The sequence below is a fragment of the Alosa pseudoharengus genome, unplaced genomic scaffold (genome assembly GCF_046254945.1).
Source record: "Alosa pseudoharengus isolate Yale_2024_CS ecotype anadromous, Long Island Sound unplaced genomic scaffold, YU_APseudo_1.1 YU_APseudo_1.1_scf_10, whole genome shotgun sequence".
Lineage (NCBI taxonomy): Eukaryota > Metazoa > Chordata > Actinopteri > Clupeiformes > Clupeidae > Alosa > Alosa pseudoharengus.
The window spans coordinates 23,124,687-23,145,654 of record NW_027468565.1 but is presented as its reverse complement, the minus strand read 5'-3'; the positions used below and the strand labels follow the sequence as shown (position 1 = coordinate 23,145,654).

Genomic DNA, 20,968 nt, shown 5'->3' with positions numbered 1-20,968 from the left:
AACAGCAGTTATTCAGCTCACTTTGCATGTTTTGACACAGAAATAAACCTAGGGTTACATACTTGAATCAGTCAGAATGCACGCGCATGTTTTCTTGATGTTTGCCGTCTTTCAATATACATAACCACTATTGAAGACTGATTATTCATAAACTATATTTCTACAACTCTATCTAAATTTGGTTTTATATATCTATTCATTGGTTTATTTACAGAAAGAACACGAGTAAAGAACTTAAACACTGTACAAGTCTTAAGAAAAGGTACAAACAGTTTTAATTAGAAGTGGAAAAAATGAGGAGTGGTCCCAAAAACTGAGTACCATATAACACAACACATTCTGAAAACAGCATGCAACCTAGCTTAGTGTTCTTTTTAAAAAATACAAAAATGAGGAATGTATTGGCTTATAATCCAGAAAGTTTGGATCAATATATTTTTGTCATGTTTCTCTACACCAGTAGACTGCAACACTGATATTTGTCTCCAGAAAGGATATAAAAGGTCCAACACAAACCCATGATTCTATTGTTTCTGAATGGTTAGGAAATGAATGTCTATGCATAAGTCTCATTAAAAAAAATGTCATATTTGTGCTCCATCGACTATGTACTGGCACCATGTATTGGATGGAGGAATGTTTAAAAAATATGTAAAAATAGTAAACTGTAAAAAACACAAACAATTATAACAGTAGACCCTGAAAACACACATTTAGTTCAGAAGCTGAGGTGGTTGAGTACATTTCAAAACGAGATAGAAAGTGCCTGCTGGATGTTGCGATGGGATTCACATGGGTAGGGAGATGGCTTGGTGTGGACTTCAGGTTGAGGTTGCGGCATCTTGCTTCAGCATCAACTCGTCCAGCTCATCGATGTAGAGACGGAGGTCCTCCAGGCACCTCTCCCGCATATCCACCAGACTGTCCCTCAGCGGGCCCTGCAGCTGTTTCTCTAGGCCCGGCTCCTTGGACACCAGCATCTTCACCACCGTGCCAAAGGTCTCGCAGTCCTGCCTGTACAGCTACACCAAGACATGAACACTTAGCCAGCTCTGTGACAGAATTCCCAATAATAACAACAACAATATAGACAAATTAATATATGCAAAATAGCACATAATAAGGTCTTTTTATAAGATAACATTCTCACTGATAAAAACTCACTGAGTATGGGAACAAAACTTCACACTTCCGTGGGGAGAAGGTACGGTACTATAATATTGGAATTCAGGGATATTAACAGATAAGTGGTTCACCACAGAAAAGTTCACCACCATACTATCTACCGCTGTTATTCATTAGCTTGGCCCGGCCTGGCTATATCTCACTTCCATCTCACTGAGATACTAGTCTGTCTCCTCTCAATGCGCTTACGTTTTACGAATGTGTAAATGTATACATCAAAAGTAAATACATTGTTTCATAACTACCGATTCGGTTTATTATTAGTTTGTAAGTAAGAAGTAACATTAGGAATCCCTGATCAATGTGATTGAAATCATTGGCCCAGCCTAACCAAAGTTAATGCAAATTCTATGCCCGTTAAAATGTTAGGGTTGGAACAATTTCTCAATGGAGTACCCAGACTTTCTTTCCAAAGTGAGTGAGTCTGGTGATACCAGACTGGTTATTCATACGGCGAAGCACAAAGAGCTGTCCTCAGTGAACTTCACTGAAACCCAAGACTAAATAAATTTAACTAAGGCTAAACCATGGCCAAGCAGAATGTAACCCTGATAAATAACAGTTGTAGGTGTGTTGTGAAGGGAAAAACAAAAGGCATGAAAGGTGCTGGGGTCAGTTAGGGAATATCTGAATTCTTTCACGCCGTTCCTTTAATGGCTTGTTATACTACCCAGCACCACAAAAACAAAACAGACCATTAAGAGTTTTATGAAGGGTTCCAAGTGACCCAGGTGTAAAAACCAGAGGTCTCTCTATCACCTGAGGGCTAGCAACCAAAGTGATGAGGGGGGGCCTCCAATTGATCCCTGCCAGGGGGCAGGTCTGGCCTGCAGTTCCCACAGGCACACAAACACACATCTGACTGACCAGACGATCACCTTGAGAGGTCCTTTAAGTTAGCAGCTCCTGGCGAGGTTAATGAACACTGACAAGGCCTTGTTCTGGGAGAACCAATGTGGAGCACCTTTCAGCAAAAAGTTCAGAGGACCACCAATCATGGTCGGTTTTTGAGGTGTCAAAAAGTAAAAAAAATTCTTTTGATGGGTGCAAAACCAATGTAGTTTGAAGCACTGTAATTAGCTTTAGCAAGACATCATTGGAACAAAACAAAATTATAGAGCTCGTCAAGCTGAACCTCAAAAAAGCTGCAATTTTTCTCTCAACAACTACAAAAAGCTGCTTGAGAAATGACCCACTTCCCAAAAGTAGCAATTTAATCAAATGCTCCTGGCTTCCTGAGAGGTAGAATTGTGTCATGTTAAGACCCTGCAGCCATTTTGGGAATCTGGGCTGCCTGTGCCAGTAGCTCCCCAGCACCAAGCTCATCAGATTTAATGCTGTGAAAGCAAGTTTGCTAATTTCAGGTTTTATCCATAATGTCCCGATGACAGATGAGAGAAGATAGGTGACTATTTGCTTTAAAACAAAAAAAAACATACTTGGAAGAAGCACTCAGCATATACTTGTTGAGACTCTACAAAAGCATAACCAATAAGCACCCAATGAAAGTAATAACATTAGCCACAATGTCAGTCAGTGAAGAAAAACAGTTGAATGCGATTACCCATACAGCACAGTTTAAATGTTGGGGGTTGCCCTAACTACAGTGAGTCTCATCGATTCTGAGACATGGTTCCAGTGTGGGGAAGCTACTGGAGGGCCAGACTCTCTTGCTCTGTTCTGGCTGTTAAGTTCACCAGGGGACAGGGGCCTGCCAAGCCTCTCTGATAGCCTGCACTGCGGACAAGTGGGGAAGGGGAGGTAGAGTATGAGACATCTCTGGTAACTGTCAAAGACTAGGCCAAGAAACACAATACTCCCTGAGAGAGGTCAGAGGAAGACGAGGGAGGAAAAGTAAAAGAAGCTAAAACAATGGGAGAAAGTCAAGATCGTTGATGACAAGTAAGACCAAAGGTTCACAGCAGGTTGAAATCAAATTTAATTAAAAATCATATGACCGAGCCAAACGTGGCTATTCTCATCCAGTTAAGGAAAAAACGACTTGATTTCACCAATTACCTCTGAAAAAGAACAGCCAGGCAAAAATCATCATTGAAATAGAATGCAGTTTTTTTGGCTTGACAAAATGTGGGACAACAATGTAGATGTTTCGAAAAACTCAAGCAAAGCCAGTGTCCTTATCTTCCTCAACTGTATCTCAGCTGTCAATCACCCAAAACAAGCAGGCTACAGAAGGACAATTGTGGAAAAAAGGTAAGTGACATAGAACAGACTATCAAGGAAACAAGCCTTTTTTCCAACAAGGCTGCTTCTTTCAGATAAACTAAACAAAGTACATTACGCCTGGTAAACTGTGGCCTGTAAGGGGTGTCTCTCATGGTCTCTTCGTATTAGGCCTATTCCCTGCAGGTTGCATGTTGTCCGACATGGTTCACAGATGATTTCCCATTCCCATCTGTTCTTGTTAATCGAAGGCTAGGTCCACAGACATGGAAGGAGGAATAAACTTGATAGTTTACACCTTCAATATTGTTAAAGTTTTTTACTGGTTCTGATATGGAACCATTTTCAGCCAATTTGCTCAGAGCACAGACATATGCATTTGAAGAGTTTGAAGATGTGCTTGTTTGGCATCACATGCAAAACCACGCAAGGAAACAATTAAGAATGAAATGTTTTGGGGGGGCAAAATAGTTCTTACTAAAGTGTTCCTTTTCTAGTGGTCCTCATTTCCTCCTTAAAAAAAAAAAAACACTCAAAATGATTCACATTCACTGAGTTGACTGTCAGGACAAAATGGCCTTTCAAAAAAAAAGTGAGGAGACTCAATAATAAGAATGCCGCTTATGTTGACCCAACCAAGTCACCCACATAATAACAGCTTTCTGACTACAACTACGTCTTGCAGACATTCAGCACGTGTGGCCTTCCTCCACAACAGACTGGAAGAAGGACGCAAAAAAACATGCTAAGGACTGAAAGGTCAAAACCACATTCACAGCAACATCTACACACTGAAACCAACTATTTTAGTCTTTTGCTTCCTCTCTTTCTCTCTCTTCAATAACTTCTGCAAGATACCCAGACCTAATTTGCCTTAGAAAGAGGATATGAGCAGATTGGGGCAACTAAAAAAAAAAACCAAAAAAACACAGAAAGCCTCAGGCCGGTAAATATCCTAGGCATCCTTCATTACTTTGAACTGATTGTGTTTGTCATCCTTCAAAACAAAACTCTCCATGAGACTTTTGTGTGTTAGCATCTGCTCAGGCTGATTACAGTTTCACTTCATTACGCATCATACACACACTCAACTCTGCCTCAAAGTAGCAGCACAGAACGGAGGATACTGCCCACAATGAACAATAAACTCTTAATTAACTGATTTCCCCCGACACTCCCACGGCAATGCAAACATCAAAAACTGTAATCCATTTCACAGATATAAAAAGAGCGAAAGAGACACTTTGTTTCAAGAGAGAGAGGAAAATGCCTCACCCAACATGAGTTTATTTATAGACATGACATTAAAAAAAAAGAAAAAAGTAATTCTGGGAAGGTCTTTTTTCCTAGAGTGAGCAGCGAGCTTTTCAACTTCATCTGGCCGTTATTCAACAAAACAGGAAGGCCGTGTTTGACCCGTGTGCACTCTTTGTTTGGCGAGGTGGGGTCCTGCGACGGCTCGGCTCCCCTGCCAAGGGAGCTGGGGACTGATTTCAGGGGCCGATAGCAGAGGGCCACACAAGCAGGGCCAGACGCGAGGGGCCCAGCGGCACACACAGCATGAGAGTGGGGGAGGGGAAGGGAGGTGGGTAGGTGGGTGGTGGGGAACTTGTGTATGTGTATATGAAGAAGCAATGGTGTGTAAAACATTATAAATAAGGCTAACAGTCATTCGGGGGAACAGCACACACAAATGAATGCTGGGGCAGGCAGGGGGTCCGTGATAATAGGGAAGTGGGGATGATTAGTCTGGGGCTGGTACACATTAGGGAATATTAAAAGAGGCATTTAATCACTTGAGCTGCAAAGCAGGGCACTCTGCGGAGGGGCTAATAGCTGGACTGGATGCGTTTCGTTTGGACTGATTGAAATGATGAATGGCGGCCTTCCATAATCACTCCCAGCCACTTCGGGCTGGAGGGCTGGCCATAAACATCCAGCAGTTTCTCAAAAATCCAAAATAACATGATCATGTCATCCCTAAATATCAATTGGGTATTACTTCACATTTACCGGAGTATTCAGAAACCAAGAAAGGGCCTCCAAAAACTGATCTCTGGTGAAAATGAGCAACAAGGGGGACATGATGAGGATGTGTGATTAAATGGGAAGTTCCGTCTAATGATAGCTCTGTGTGTGTGTGTGTGTGTGTGTCTGTCTGTCCATTCATATGACCCCTCTGAAATTCATCTCAAGCATGAAAAGAGGAAGTGAGCGAGATATGTGCCAATCAGGCACTTCCTAACAATAAGAACCTAAAGCTCGAATGGATGTAAAGTTAATGCGTGAATGTCCGGAGTTCTTAGTGTGGAAATAGAACCATAACATAATTACTTGCAAAAGGCAAGGTTGACTGCTACAACTGAGTGATCTTTTTATCCCTCAGTCTAGAACACTGTTTTTGTTGATACAATCAACCAAACAAAACTTTGGTTCTCTTCTTTGAGCAAGAAAATGCCACAAGAAGTATGGCCTGGGCGAGATGACTATGTTTGAGCTTAAATATACAGTTTTCTGTCTATGTGACACATAAGCCTACATAAATGTGCTTGCCAAGATTGCCATGGATTACTGTGGGTTCTTTGATAATTGAGTGCATTCCCCGCTAGACCTATGAAACGCTTAATCTGAATAGCAGAGTACGGTAACTGCTCCCTCTTCATGACAGGTGTACACTAAGAATGGTCTTTTCCTGCTACAAAGGCTCCTCAAGTATGAGGATTCACTTTAACCACATTACACTCAGAAACATTGCAGAGGAAAGAAAAATCAACTCTGCATATATAAGATCTGGGAATGGAGTCCATTTACTGCACTTCATACCAAAACCTGCAATCATGGAAGCATAAATCACCGCTTTAGATAAATGTTTTCTATAGTCTAAAACAATGCATAAACCATAATTTATGCCATATAGACACAATATAATTCCCAGAAACAACATATGGCATAATTGCTATAGTTACCACCGAGCTGAGTCCAGTCAAAACATGTCAACTCACAGCTCAATGTAGGCTACTCTCTAAAAGACCATGCAATCATCACAGTGAAGTGAGTGAGTGAGTGAGTGAGTGAATGATTCCAATAAATAAAACTGACAGGACATGGCTTATATCAGCAAGTTCAACAGCTTAGTAATGGAAAAGACCAGTTCTACTGAATCATTCTACTGTAATAAGACAGCATTTCATGAGTCCAGTTCACCATTTACATGGTGAAAAATGCTGGCCACTTCAAATGTCAGAAGTGCTGCTCACTAAATGTGCTTCTCCTGCCAGCAAATGACATCTGCCACATAAAACTCATTACTGAGCACATTGTAGTTTACGTCACTTTAAAGCATTTCGTTTCTCAGCTGGCACCTCGAGAGGGCTTAGGCCAGCCTGGAGAGCCTTCATATTAAATGCTTTCAGATTTGAGAGGTATGCTTTGCATTAAAGGTGTCTGTGCCATTTTGACTCATTGTTCCCGCTATAATTTCTAAGGTAAATGTAGTAGGGGACGCGTCTAAAATAGCTCTCTGAATCACTCTCTGAAGACGAAAACCAAGCAATGCAGCTTTAAACCTAAGCTTTACATGAGAATCAGACCGGACACTGCGGTTAGCAGTGATGTTCCACATAGAATTACAGCATACAACACCGGTAATTCAGCTGTCTGCTCCCATACATCCAGACAGCGAGGCCAACCCACAACAAACTGGCCTGCAGAGCAGCAGCAGCTGGACAAAGCTTTGGCCTGAGAGGCAAGCCAGGGAGAAGGAGCACGACAGCAAGGGGGAGGCCGAGGGAGGTGGTGGGTGAAGCACATACCGCTCTCCCTTCTCCTTGCGTCAGTTCTTAGTTCTGGACGAGCGTCCCTGGAAAGTGGCCGGACGCATGCAGAGGTCCAAAGCGGACAACGTGAGCCAAATAGGCCCTTTTGTGCTTGGGCTGCTTGGCCAGGGCTGTCACTGATAGGGCCCCGGGGGAGGCCCTGGCAGAGTTTTTACGGCCGCTGTTAAACGAGCTGTGGCCATCGCTGCCCGGCGTGGCCGTCTCTCCTACCACCGCCGCCGCGGAGAGGACTGACATCAGACACTGGCACACACTTGTAGAGTCAATAATGAGTCTCCACTGCAAGAGGAATAAATCAGAATGTGTGTGTGTGTGTGTGTGTGTGTGTGTGTGTATGATCGGATTCAAAAAGATAAAGCAGTGTGAGGGTGGGTGTATTGTGAAACATGGCATGTTTTCATGAGGAATAATTGGAGGTGAGTTTCCGGCCAGCTGAGATAAAAGGCTTTGGGCTTCCCTGAATGTGCGTAGAGAACACTGACCCATACTGGGCCATGTGTGCTTGGGGAGGGGGGAGGGCCTGGGCCTGGAGGGGCCTTAATTGAGCCAAGCTATATTTCACATGAGAACACAGCGAGCGGGATTAGGTGTTTGGGTGGTACAGCTCTTGTTTTCCTCATCAAATGATCCATGTCAAATAGGCCCACACGAAGGGTAAGGCCAGAGCCAACACAAGACTCTGTTGGAGTTGGAATAAGTGCTCTACTGCATGAGTGGGTGGGTGAGTGAGTGAGTGTGTGTAAGTAAGTGTAAGTGTAAGAGAGAGAGAGAGAGAGAGAGAGAGAGAGAGAGAGAGAGAGAGAGAGAGAGAGAGAGAGAGAGAGAGAGAGAGAGAGAGAGAGAGAGAGAGAGAAAGAGAGAGAATGCATGCGTGTGTGTGTTACAGTACAACTTCAATGCCAGAAGAGGTACCACTTCATGGGTGGGCTGGCAGAATCCCTCGAGGTAATTTCTACCCTGGTTTAACTGGAGGCCGAGAGACAGGCTTACTGGAACTCATATGCACGCAAAGCGGCAAGATCTGCACAAAAATGCCTCTGCACACATCCAAATCCTAGTTCAATCTGGGAGAGCAACAGGACTTTAGCCATCTGGCTATCCCACGGGAGTGGTCATTATTAAATGATGCTTAGACACTGCAACAGGATACGGCGGTGGAGTAGTGGCGGACGGAACGCTGTCCGCACCACAGCCTCGGGGGAACGACTGAGAATGAGGACAGGATTGTTGGGGTTCTCCAAACCTTCTCTATCTCCAGGGCTTTGCCAGCGATGGCTTGGGCGCGGCGCTCCTGGAAGTCATCGGTGCCCTTGATGAGATCCTCCTTGAGTACGTCGTCCTGGTCCAGACCCAACCCTGGAATGTCCTCCTGAAACGTTACATGCGACATGAGAATGCCGCAGCGGACATTTCACAGACCTACAAAGCTTTCAGTTTTATAAAGACACTGCATGCCTGACAATTACAACCTAGTTACTTTGAGAAGGTAAGCCACAACTCAACACAACACAACACATTATTGATTCACAGTTTGTGTGTGTATACATAAAAAAACAGGGAATCCTGTTTTCACTCAACCATGTGCATTGGAAAGATGTTTGGCTTTGAGCGTGCTTTGGCCTTTTATCCATTAATACAAGCAGAGTTGTCATGGTCATAATGCTGAAAGAGTGGTGCAAACATTTGGCAATAAAAACCATCCCCATTAACACTCCGTGCGACTCTTCGCTCTGACCACCAGCAAAGGCACAGGGCTACAAAACAAGCGCAACCGCAGCGCCCAGCCAGAGCGCTTCACTTCAAGTCAGGTTTACAAACAGCCCCTGGCTTTCATCTTCGGCTTCAGTCATGGTAAGTGACCGTGGCCTTAAACAGAGTCCCCTGATCAAACGGTGATGATGAGGAGGAGGCGATGTTGGGCGTATCACTGTCACAAACAGTCCTGCTCATCAGCGCTCATCACCGCACTGCTGTGATGTGGGCGTGTGGGAGGGAGGCCCCCTGTGCCAAACGTTAAGGTCATGAGCAAGACTCACGAGGCTGAACTAAAGACTCCAGAGGTCCGTGGACACAGGGAGAAAGGCTGGATCCAACGGCATGGAAAGTATAGCGACATACTGCAAGTATGGATACATACTGAAGTGTTTATGGTCTGCAGGGTACAAATAATGCAATAAAACAGTTTGGTGCATAATATTTCAACACAAATTTTGTAGTGCTACTGCCACCAACTACACAGACAGTTTTAAATAAAAGGGTCATTCCACGTCAATTCAACCAGGGCCCGCGCACTTAGGTCTCAAAACATTCTACCAAGTGTACCTATGTTACCCAGGAGACACACTGTAAAATTACTTTTTGTAAGATCAATACTTTCTAAGATAGAGCCAGTTTTACAGTTTTTTTGTGTCAAAATTCACAAGCCCATAGCACAAGAACTAAACCATGTAAGAGTATGTAGCATAATCGTCATGTTGGGTCTGGATGATCCTGCATGGTCATAGCTGTCCCTCAAAGTTGATAAAAATTGTATTGGAGTTTTTGGCTGAGCTCTGTTTAGGCCTTCAGAAGACAATATTTGTACTTGTAACATAGGCTCTTTTTTCTTATTGAGATAAGTAGAAACACTCTCACAAAAAGCAATGAACATAAAATAAATTCCTTCAGGGTCTGAACAGCAGACCTCACAAGTCTGAAAAATCATTTTGAATCTCATTTTCAGAGCACTCTAACACCTTGTGGGAGTGTAGTTTTTTCTTTATTCTCCATGATCTCTTCTTTTTAAAAACACCAATTTGACTTGTCTTATGCAAATCTTTCTTTTTTATTTTCCACCCTGAACATGGACAAAATCCACCATTGAGATCAATATGTTTTCTATAACATTGATGTCCATATTTAGTGTGGAAAATAAAAATGGAAGATTCACATAAGACAAGTCAAATTGGTGTTTTTAAAAACAAGGGATTGTGGATAATAAAGAAAACAATATAAAAAATATTATATTCATGTTTAAGTAATGATAATCAGAGAATAATCAGAGAATATCTTACCTTGGTGGCCAAAACTAAGCTAGGCCTATATGGAGATCCATCTTGAGATGCACTAACCATGTAGCTGGATGGTCTCTCTCTTTCTACTGCAAGACAAATGGAAAATAGAGAAAGAAATGAACGAGAAAAGAGGAAGAGATTGAGAGAAGAATGACTGAGAAAGAGGCAGAGAAACAACCACAAGACAAAAGCCACATTTTGAGATGCAGAGTACTCAAGTTAAACAAAAAAGACAATCCAGGGAAATATTAGACCCGTTTTAGCCTAATTCAATTTCTGAAATGGGATTGGAAACACATTGGCATTGGGGTTGACCCATTTTTTTTCTCTACAATTTGCTCCGCTAAGCAGTAACTCATTGTGAAGTGTGGTGGGGACAATGCGCAGCGAGTTCACAAGTGTGGAGAAACAGTGACAAATAACTGTTTACTTAACACGGTCTCTGTGGAGGTCTTAAACAATGGGGGCTGAGCCATTCGGATTGTGCCGCTTTGAGCAATGTGCTCTGCAGGCTCCGATATGTCTATAACATAAAACTAAGGCCAAGCTGGAAAACGTTTGCGTTCTTCTTTTCCCCCCCATTTCTTTATTCAAATCTCCTGTGGCAATAGAGCCCAGCCAAGGTGAAATTAAAAACACGTTCGGCCTGTCGTTCCATTCCTCCTGGCTGCTGCTACCCACCCCCCACCCTGACATTCAGACACTCAGTTGCTCAAAACAAGATGCTTTTAACGTTGTTTTCCTCGTTAAATTTTCCAAATACCCAGATTTTCATACTCAGGATCAAATAAGTGTGTGTTGGGTGCCTTAACGCAATGGGAGGGTGTCGAGTTCACAAAATGGCGTTGCTTAGAGTACATCCCTACATTTGAGTACAAGCCCAGAGAGGTAACTTTATTCCTCCAATATGATGTACTCATTCACTCACTTTTTTTCACTAATTCTAACCATGCCTCTATTCAGCTTTGATGGGAACTTTGCCAGGGATAGTCTTTTTGCAAAAAAGTCTGGAAAACGGCAAGCTAAAGCTTTGAAAAGAGGCCATTGGCTGCGTTTCAGGGAGCAGAGAACATACAGTGGATATACCACACATCCTTCTGCACGAGGCCTGAGAGGTCATGTCTAATGGAGACCAGTCTGCACTGAGCTGTGTGGTGTGTGTGAACTCCCCAGTGCTGTCAGAGATATACTACTACGAGTGAGTGATGCTAGTACCTATGGGTCTACCGTGTGCCAGCAAATCCATCTTGCATACCCAAGGCAACATCATCAGTGGCAGTGAAAGACTATGCTTTCCACAACACAGGTTATACACATGCACGAATAATGCCTTTGACTGGGTAAAGTACAGTAGAGGAACACCACAACAGTTAAGAGTGGAAGTTCACTCCAAGCCATCAATAGCAAAATGCCTCATGCTATCAGGGAGAGTTTGATATCAAAAAGGCATTCCAGATATAACTGAAGAACTACACTGAATCATTGATTTACTCTGGAAAACTTTCCGACAAATCTCACCTCATGTCCTCGAGCTGATTGCTGTGATGACATAATTTCCTTATAATATCTGGTGAAACTGTGAGCTCATACGTCTCACGCTGCCAATCTCAACTCATATCGGAGGTCTCATTCTAACTGTGTTATGACAAGCTGGCCACAAAATTGGTATTTATGCTTTCACATTGACATCATTGCCATCTTATCAGCCCAGAATCCTGTCCCAAGACCATGACTAGGCAATGTCCTCTCAAACTTTTACTGTGACCTGAAACTAACACCACAAGGCAAACTGAAGTCAATATTATAGTAAGAGCTTAAGGGCTGAGGAGAATTATAGTTCTCTGAGTATCTTAATCCATGTGCATAATTAGTAATTAGTCATAATGTCTGCTGTGCACTCTGCAACCTAGCTCAGATACAGTGGTGCAGGGGGAATTTGGCTGCGTGGCGTCTATCTCTGACACGGATCTCAGCTGAGGAAGGAGTTAAGGAGGGAGCACATGTATTTCAGGAGAGGACTATTATTATCCGTGAGGCCAACTGCAGTTCTGGGCCATAGTACACCGAGTGACGTACAAGTCGCTCCCGATTGCAGTCCTCAGATGACAGGGGCCCCAGCGGGCCGGGCCAGGGGCAGTCACGTTCAGCAGCCTCCCATTCCCCCGCCTCCGTGGCTGAGAGGAGGAGGATGGAGAGTCTGGTCTAGTGTTGTCACGGTACCAAAGTTATGACTTTGATATGATGCTGTACCTGCCATGAATATCTCAATACCAATACCGAAACGATACAACTGCAAAACACCTAAACATCAGAGAAAATACATGAGGGACCCTATTTCACATAACCAGCCTGCTCCTGTTCCTGTTCCAGCACTCTTTTCAAGCACTGACCAAATCACAGTAATAATATCATCACAAGACTGAGGAACCATATGTGTAGGCTATGCAAAAGACCACTATGCGCTAAACTGAAAACAGAGGAATAATAACATGTCATGACCACTGATTCCAAATGAAGACTGACCATAGAGAATGTTGTTTGTATTTTTAAAGGAAATCATGCTGTCAGCCATACACCGACATATGCTCATGAATTGTAAATCTCGCGATGATCATCAAAAGCTCATTGAAGCTAAGTGGGCAGAATTATGTGCCTCATCAGGGCTTGTATGCAGATTAGGCATCATACTAATGGGATGGTAATAAATCCTGATTCACCAGAATCATGACAAACTCAGGAAACGCATCGATATCAAAGCCATGCAAATGCAGCCTGTGAAGACTCAGCCGAATCTGTCAACATTTAAGTCCAAGATGATGAGTGTTTGGGAGATAAAAAGCAAGCCTACTTTCAAACAAAAGAAACAAGATTTTATATTTTTCAGTCAGGGGCTAACCGGATGGTATATTCCACCTCCTCATGTGCAAAAGCTGCAGCTGGCATGCGATGTGTGAGTGAGAGACTGTGTGTTTGTGTGTTTATGTGTGTGTGTGTGTGTGGCACTACATTCTCACACCCAGAGTGCTAGGCATGCCAAGCTTCATCTCAGCACGCCATGGAATGATAGATGGGCATCCCCTGTCAGTCTGGCACCAAGCAAGGGCACTTTAGAAACAACAGACTGGCAAAGACACAACCCTCTCTTCAGCAGCATCTTCCTCGCATGCAACAATAGCCATCTGTGAGACTCCACACCCCCTACCACAACTCATTAAACTGTATCATTTGTTAATGCTCTTGAACGTAGCCCTGCTCTAGTTATATGTAGGGGGGGGGGGGGCACGAGTAGAGAGCCAGACGTTACGCAGGGAGCAGGACACAGGCACACAGATCTCCCAGCATTCCCCACTACCTGCCTGGTGGGCCTCTCTCTCCCGCTCTCTCTCTCTCTCTCTCTGTGTGTGCGTGTTCTTTGATGTGTCGCTTAATTAGCACGACAGCCGAGGGGAGGGGGCGGGGGTGGGGGACTGCCGTCTGTTTGCTGCTGGTTTTATTGCCGCTTCAAACGAAGGTGGAACACTCAACCCAAATGTGAGGTGAGGGGAGATGAGAAGGAGGCCACAGTCCCACCAACCCTCTTAGCACCACATAAAGAGCCGCTTTTAGGAGGGAACCACTTGGAAGTCAGCAAAAGACGGTACTTGTCCTGACTACTGGTGAAGCAAATTAAACTTAAAGGCATAACCTTTCTCCCCTCAGATTCCACATTTACTGGTCAGAGCATCTTTCATTTAATAGAAAAATTAACAGAGCAAGAGAGAGCACAAAACATATAATAACATACTTATTATAAGATGTAGAGATCTGGCAAGAAATGTTAAAGCAACATCGCCAGAGTTCAGCATTTCAGGACCAAAACTGTTTAACTGTTGCATCCATCAAAGTAGGCAGACAGGGTGGGGAGGTGGGGGAGACTTGGGGGCTGGCGGGCTGGCTGGCTGGCGGGCTGGCTGGCTGGCTGGCTGGCTGGCTGGCTGGCTGGCTGGCTGGCTGGCTGTCTTGTGAAGGGCAGAGAGCTTGCTGGAGAGTACTGTAGCATGAGGACATCTGCTAGCTGTCAGAGAGCATGTTGCTTTCTCACAAACAGCGAAAGGTCAAACTTCGAATCAAAAGCTACGTCTCCTCAATAAAACCCAAGGCTCCCTGTGCGTAATTAGCATTTTAACATGTTCCAGCAGACCCCTGTCTCGGTCAAAATTCACACCTTCAACACTAAAGAGCAGAACAACCAACCACTAAAGATTTCCTCACCTTTGTGCATTTGATTGTTGGAATATAAACGGAAACACATACACACAAACCTAAACTTTCCTCAATTTCTTAATTTCTGAAAATCTGTATAAGATCTACCACATTTTAAACTTCATACCATGCTTATTTTTTGGCCTCTATGAGCTTATGTCTTTTTTTATTGTGTCCCACATAATATCTGAATTGGATAAGATCACAACTATTCAGAACCAGATCCTGACAGCTCAGACAATAATGGCAAACAACAGGCAACGCATGCAATTTCACTTGTCATATCGAAATCATGTGGGCCATGAGAGTGCATTTCTCATGACTAATTATGCTTTTTATGGGACAGTATCAAAAATACTTGGGTAACATTCCCAGACCAAAATATCAGCAACAATCCCTTTACGTACTGCAGGAACAGACACCATCTGAAACCACCACTGAAAGTGGGTTTAGCTGCATAGACTGCATAGCCATAGAGTTGGCCCCGAGCTTTGTGATGCATGAACGTGTGACAATTGGTGTGTGACACGGTCAGGAGAACAGCTTACAGCTTACAGTTGGTCGGCCAACTAGTCAACATTTGCTCATTCCTGCCCTGTGACAGGCACTTCCAGCGGTTCGTTTCAGCCCTCCGAAACGGGCTGACCTCGTTTCTGCTCAACAGGGCTGACGGAGCCTTCATCACGCCCCTGCTCGCGCCGCCGCGCTCCGATTAGTCACAGGCGCTTGGGTTTCGGGACATGCCGAGCCGTGAGCCAGGAGAGAGAGAGGAGCCTGAGAGAGCCAGAGGCCTGCTCCGAACAGTTCCCCTTCAGCATGGAAGCCCGTGGATCAGGCCGAGCCAAGAGGCAGTAGGTCTAATAAAGCGTGAGGAATTTTGACCACAGCTCCAGAAGGACATTTAACAACAAGCCAATATATAGTACGATGCTACAATCAGTTTCAAAACAAGATAAGAAGCAGATACATTGGTTTTCTGCTATGCTACCGCAAAGGCCTGCTATTTGGAAGAGAAGCTGCACCTATTAACTAATGCTGAACACTATGTTTGGTAACTATTGCAACAGGCTAAACTCATATGTAGAGGATACCATCACCAGGATTCCTCAATAGAAATGTTCCCTCTCTGATGGACCTACCAGATTCTCGACTTGAGCCATATGGTTCTTCATATCCTGGAAGAGACGACAAAAAAAAAAAAAGTTAGACCAATAAATCCACACAGCAGTGAAGTAAAGAGAGTATGCACACACCCATATCATTTAGACACCGGCTGCTCTATACCCTTGAGCTGCATGTTGTGATTGCACACATATACAAAACACACACACACACACACACACACACACACACACACACACACACACACACACACACACACACACACACACACACACACACACACACACACACACACACACACACACACACACACACACACACACACACACACACACACACACACACACACACACACACACACACACACACACACACACACACACACACACACACACACACACCAGCTGGTTTCAAAGTTTAATGCTTTCTTATACTTAGTTGAGCTTCGAAATTTTATAACGCCAGTTCCCATAACATTAGACTGCAACACATGTTTTCATAGGCCAGGGAGCCTATACTCCTACACACAATATCTTAAAATAGTCTCCCAACAGATTGCACAGTGCACACTTACTCTTCTTCTGTTGGTTAGGATAGGAGTAGCTTTTGCCAGGGTCTGGGGAGTAGCTTCTGCTGCTGATGCTGGAGCCCGAGCGACTGTGGGGGGAGGGAGGGATGTCTCTCTTGGCTGGAGAGCGCTCATGTACTGGGGGACCAGGACCTTTACGTCTGGGCCCCTCGTGGTCTTCCCTTGTAGAGAGGAGAACATCAGGCTTTAAAGAACGTCTTCTTTACAGGAAGCTTGTTACTCTATGGTAGCTACATTTCTCAGCCCATCAGCTTGAGTATATCAAGATGAACTCTGACTGGTTATGTGGCAGAAACACTTCCGACAGTTATCAAATTTGAATATTCTCTGTACGACAGCTGAAAACAGTAAAGTCGGAGACTACTGGCTGGTAACCATCACTTCAGTGGTCAGTGTTGAGCGACGTACAATCTATCGAGGTTCCTGACGGCCTGCATCAGGGGGTCATCTCCACTGGGGGTGGACATGGAGCGAGGAGGGGGCGGCCTCTGGCCCCTCACGCCAGACGGGGCAGCTACCTGGCTGCTGGACCTACAGACAGACATAGAAAATGGAACGACTGAAGTTTCTGGCAGAATCCGTCACACAATGGAGAAAATGACTGCTGTGCAAACTGCAGATGCAAATCCAATTTGGATAATCCTATTTGGGAAGTAATTTTTCTTTCTCAATTCAAGATATTTTATGTTACCCACAAACTGACTCGCACATCCAGACAGAAATATTGGAAAGCATACACCATAAAAGAACAAAGCATCAGCTGTTCTGGGATCGAAGTGGGTCATTACTTGAAAACAAAGCTGGGGTTTATTGTTAGACACTGCCGCCTCGAGACCCTTTTTTGAAGACATTATATCTAATATGTTTTTGATCAATTACGGGAGAGAGAGAAAACTATTACCGCCATCTCATAACTGTTGCTCCACAGCCCCAGTCAGGTTAAGAGAGAGGGCAATTGAGTGTGGCCTTTGCCGCTCTCCTTTACACTTTAATTAGAGTGTTTATTTTGATAGCGTTCCCCCTGCTTTTAAAGTCAACACAGGAGCCCGTCAGCCTGAAGCACCCTGCCACGGGAGAGTGCCCCTTCTGACCCCCTGGCTGTTCGGAGGAGGGGGCAAGGGGGGTCAGTGAGCCCAGTGCCCCCTGCCACATAGGCTGTATAAGCCTCAGATTCAGTATGCGGTGCTCTGAGCCGTGTCGGACAGGCCGACTTCTCAATTTGCCACAGTAATGGCTAACCACTGCCATAAAGTATGCTTACCTTCTCCAATTTCACACATCAAATATTTGGTTCAGACTGGGAGCTGCCAATTTACAAGTGAACTAATAAATGCTAATGCGCTAATACAAACCAGACAATGGTTCTCTGGCCTTTCCCTTGGTCTTGTTTAGCTATATCTACCCCACACAGCAGTAAAATCACTGGAGCCTTTATTGGCAGTCGCTTCATTGTCCTGGCGGCCAATGCTCTCGATCTGGCCGGCCGACCATCAGCCGCTATACGACGTGCCGTAGAGCTGATTGGCGGCATAAACAAATCAATGGCACCTGGTTTCCACGACCTCGGCCTGACCTGGGCCTGTAGCCCAAACAAAGAGCAGGCTTTACATGGGCCTCGTGCTTTAATGACGCTTGACCCGTTTGAAGTGGCCCTGCCACTGCTGCTGCTCATTTTAAAAAAGCTTATTAGAATGGAGGCTCTGTCTTCTGAACAGAAAAAAAACCCTCCATATTTCTACATACATCAACGAATGCAGAGATTATGCTGAGACTTTAAGGACTAAGTATAGAGCATAATGGTAGATATTACTATTATTCATTAATTATGGATACTGTTTAAATTTTGTCAGACCAACATTCCATTATAACTTTCTCAGGTTGTATTCTAAAGACACAACTTTATCTTCATATCTTGTTTGTGTCCTGTCATGGGATGGGACATTAGTGAGGGATGGTGTGATGGTCTAAAGGGTTATTTGTAGACTCTATGGCAAGCTTGGACAGGTGCTGGTGACACAGGTATGTGGGTCTGCTTGTGATGATGAAACGGGTGAGCCTCTGAAGAGAAGAGATACAGTGATGGCTCCACACACACACACCATCAAAGCAAAAGAAACATGGCTGCTTTTTCATGTGGTCAACTGCTGAGTTCTAGGAGGGAAACATGCAACAGCGATTCTGGGCTGTTCAGCCTAAATTTGGAACTGCTCTCTAAATACACCTGTAAGACTTCTGGAAAGCTTTGTCAAAGACAAAGTTAATGGAAGCCAGTTAATGAAGGCCATAATGTATGTGAACCCAGCATCAACCACCAAAAAACATAGGCTACATAAAAAAAAAAGCTATTTTAAAAGGGAAAAAATGAATAAGTACATCGCTCAGCAATTCAGATAATTGTGAACCTCACCCGATCAACAGTTGCAGCTGATTACGCCCTTCTCTTTAATCATCCTAACGACTTAAACTCCAGTGAGATACATCGGCTACCAGCCCGCACACAATATATTAAACAAGTAATTATGGCTTCAGGATGCTTTAGAGCGAACCATTAAAGCGGGGTGAGGGTTTGTGAGGTGACTTTGATGGTTGAGAGAGGAGGGGGGGGGGGGGGGGTTCGGTTGCCAACTAGTTGTACTTCTGGCACTTCACAGGGCGACCGGTGAGCTCATTAGCGGCTCCTCATCATCTGGTCTGGTCTGGTCTGGCAGGAGGGAGAGAGAGGCACAAAGGGCAGATTGAGTGGCGTGGCTTCTCTCGCTCCGTGGGCTCTCCGAACCCCTGCTGCCAGACACATTACCACATTGGGTCCTTTCTCTCCGAGCGCCTGTGTGTGAGTGTCTGTGTGTGTTTCTATGCCATGGGAAACTCCTGTCTGGAGGACCAACAGCTAAATTGGGAGGAAGCATTACTCCATTACGCTACATAGTGCACACGTGTGTATGTCCTGCAGGCTAAATTAAGAAACACCAGCTCCAAGATGCTCACCATTTCAGTCTAAGGGCATGTACAGGTATGTGTGCATATGAAACTGGTGATTTAAATAGAAGTTACAAAACTGGTTATGGAAGTAACCAGCACATCTCTACTAGGCCTGCAAAACACCTCCGGCCAATGGCCGAGTCCACAAAAACTGCTGAGGCTTCCTGAGGAATTTTGCCAAATGGACATGGGAGGAAAGACATGCACGGACAAATACACACACAACACCGCACTCAATCACCCAAGCAGTAACTCTTCATGGAAGGTACATAGCTGATTCACAAGACACAAGACACTAAGGACAGGATGGTCCTGAAAGGGTGGAAAACGCATTAGAGGACTGTAGTTCTAGATTTTATAATAATCAAATTTTTAACTTTTTACCAAAGCACTATATCTAATGAGACATGAAGGGGAGGTACTGGGTTGTTGTTAAATAATTCCACAAACAAATAGTGACTTCTGACATGATTTCATGGACATGGAAGAATGAAAAGAGTCTTTTACTGCTCTAAATATTTAAACAGCACTGCAGTTAGGCAAAGCCTTCACACTGGATCATTCTTTGATTGCCCATAGCGCTTGCAAATCATTTAATACCACTGTGGATTATCCCTTGTATGTGTGACTTGAAATCCCAAAACTGAAACAAATCTGAACGGGGATCAAAGATTGATAAATTGCCATAGTATCACAGTTTTGAAGCCTGCCTGGCTCATACTGTAGCTCAGAGACTGGAGTAAAATCATCTGCATCAAACGCACTTGTCCAAGCTTACACTCACAGTATTAGGTATTCATAAAGTCAATCCGACAAATCACCAAAACTGTACAAACCAGTGAGACCAATGCTTTCAAAAAGCAACCTTGACAGTGGACAGTCATATAAAATAGCACTAGACATAGACATCGCCCTTTGCACCAGGTGTGTGCAAGTTGCTTGAGTCTGCACACCAGTTAGACTCTGCGGAGGCCCATGGTAAAGGGTGGGCATTCAGGTGCAAGCTGTGTGTGTACGTGGACTCTGGCCAAGGGGGCGCACAGTGGTGCCCTTTGTCCTTTGGGCTGGCCCAGAAACGGCCGTATGGGCGGCCATGAGCGAGCAGGAAGGAAAGGGCTGGTATCTGGTATGTATGAGAGTGTAGTGTCTATGTGTCCGTATGGATTTGGGGAGGTAATGCGGGCTTTCAGCGAGCAAGGTTCTTGGGTCCTGCAGCCATGGGATGTGGCTGACTGCATGCCAATACTGCTGAGGGAAGACGAGGGAATTGTCCATCCCTCGTGCTTTAAGAGAAGAACCTCAGATGTCTATATTTGAACTGCACAAAAAAAAAAAAAACATGTGCTATGCACATGCAACGATGCATCATGCTTTGAATCCTAGATTGATCACTGCATTTGCAGTCCCGGTGAGGTATCATTCAAAGTCAACAGCATCTTGAGTTCACATCCAACAGAGCGGGTTGTTCAGTACACATTAGTCTGTGAGACACTGACAAGCGCACCATTCAAACGGATGTCAAATGCAAAGATGGCGAAAGGCCTGTCATGTTTGATTTATGGTCTTTGTAGGACTGTGGAGCACTAGCAGAAACAGGGAGACATACAACGTTTAAAAATGACTCTCATTGCCAATTCAATACCCGCATTCAATTCGTGTTTTGTCAAAAAAAGGTGTCTATTGCCATCTGCTGGTTATAATCGGAACTCTCTCCACAGCCTGCTGTCACCAGAGCTGTTATGTGTTTTGGGAAGAATGGTGAAAAAAATAATTAGCTT

At 44.3% G+C, this 20,968-nt stretch overlaps 1 protein-coding gene across 2 annotated transcripts in view; it reads right to left on the bottom strand.

The window, feature by feature from the left end:
* Nucleotides 1-252: 252 nt before the first annotated feature.
* Nucleotides 253-20,968, bottom strand: part of LOC143103930 (uncharacterized) — a 31,579-nt gene continuing 10,863 nt past the window's right edge. Inside the window, exons 6-11 of one of the 2 annotated variants that reach the window (XM_076267801.1) lie at nucleotides 16,620-16,742; nucleotides 16,197-16,372; nucleotides 15,640-15,675; nucleotides 10,259-10,344; nucleotides 8,449-8,574; nucleotides 253-1,022 (exon numbers count right to left, since the gene is read on the bottom strand). In XM_076267801.1, coding sequence (XP_076123916.1) covers nucleotides 822-1,022; nucleotides 8,449-8,574; nucleotides 10,259-10,344; nucleotides 15,640-15,675; nucleotides 16,197-16,372; nucleotides 16,620-16,742 — 748 coding nt within the window. In that variant the 3' untranslated portion in view covers nucleotides 253-821. The remainder of the gene's footprint in view (nucleotides 1,023-8,448; nucleotides 8,575-10,258; nucleotides 10,345-15,639; nucleotides 15,676-16,196; nucleotides 16,373-16,619; nucleotides 16,743-20,968) is intronic. The other variant, XM_076267810.1, reaches the window with a different exon arrangement.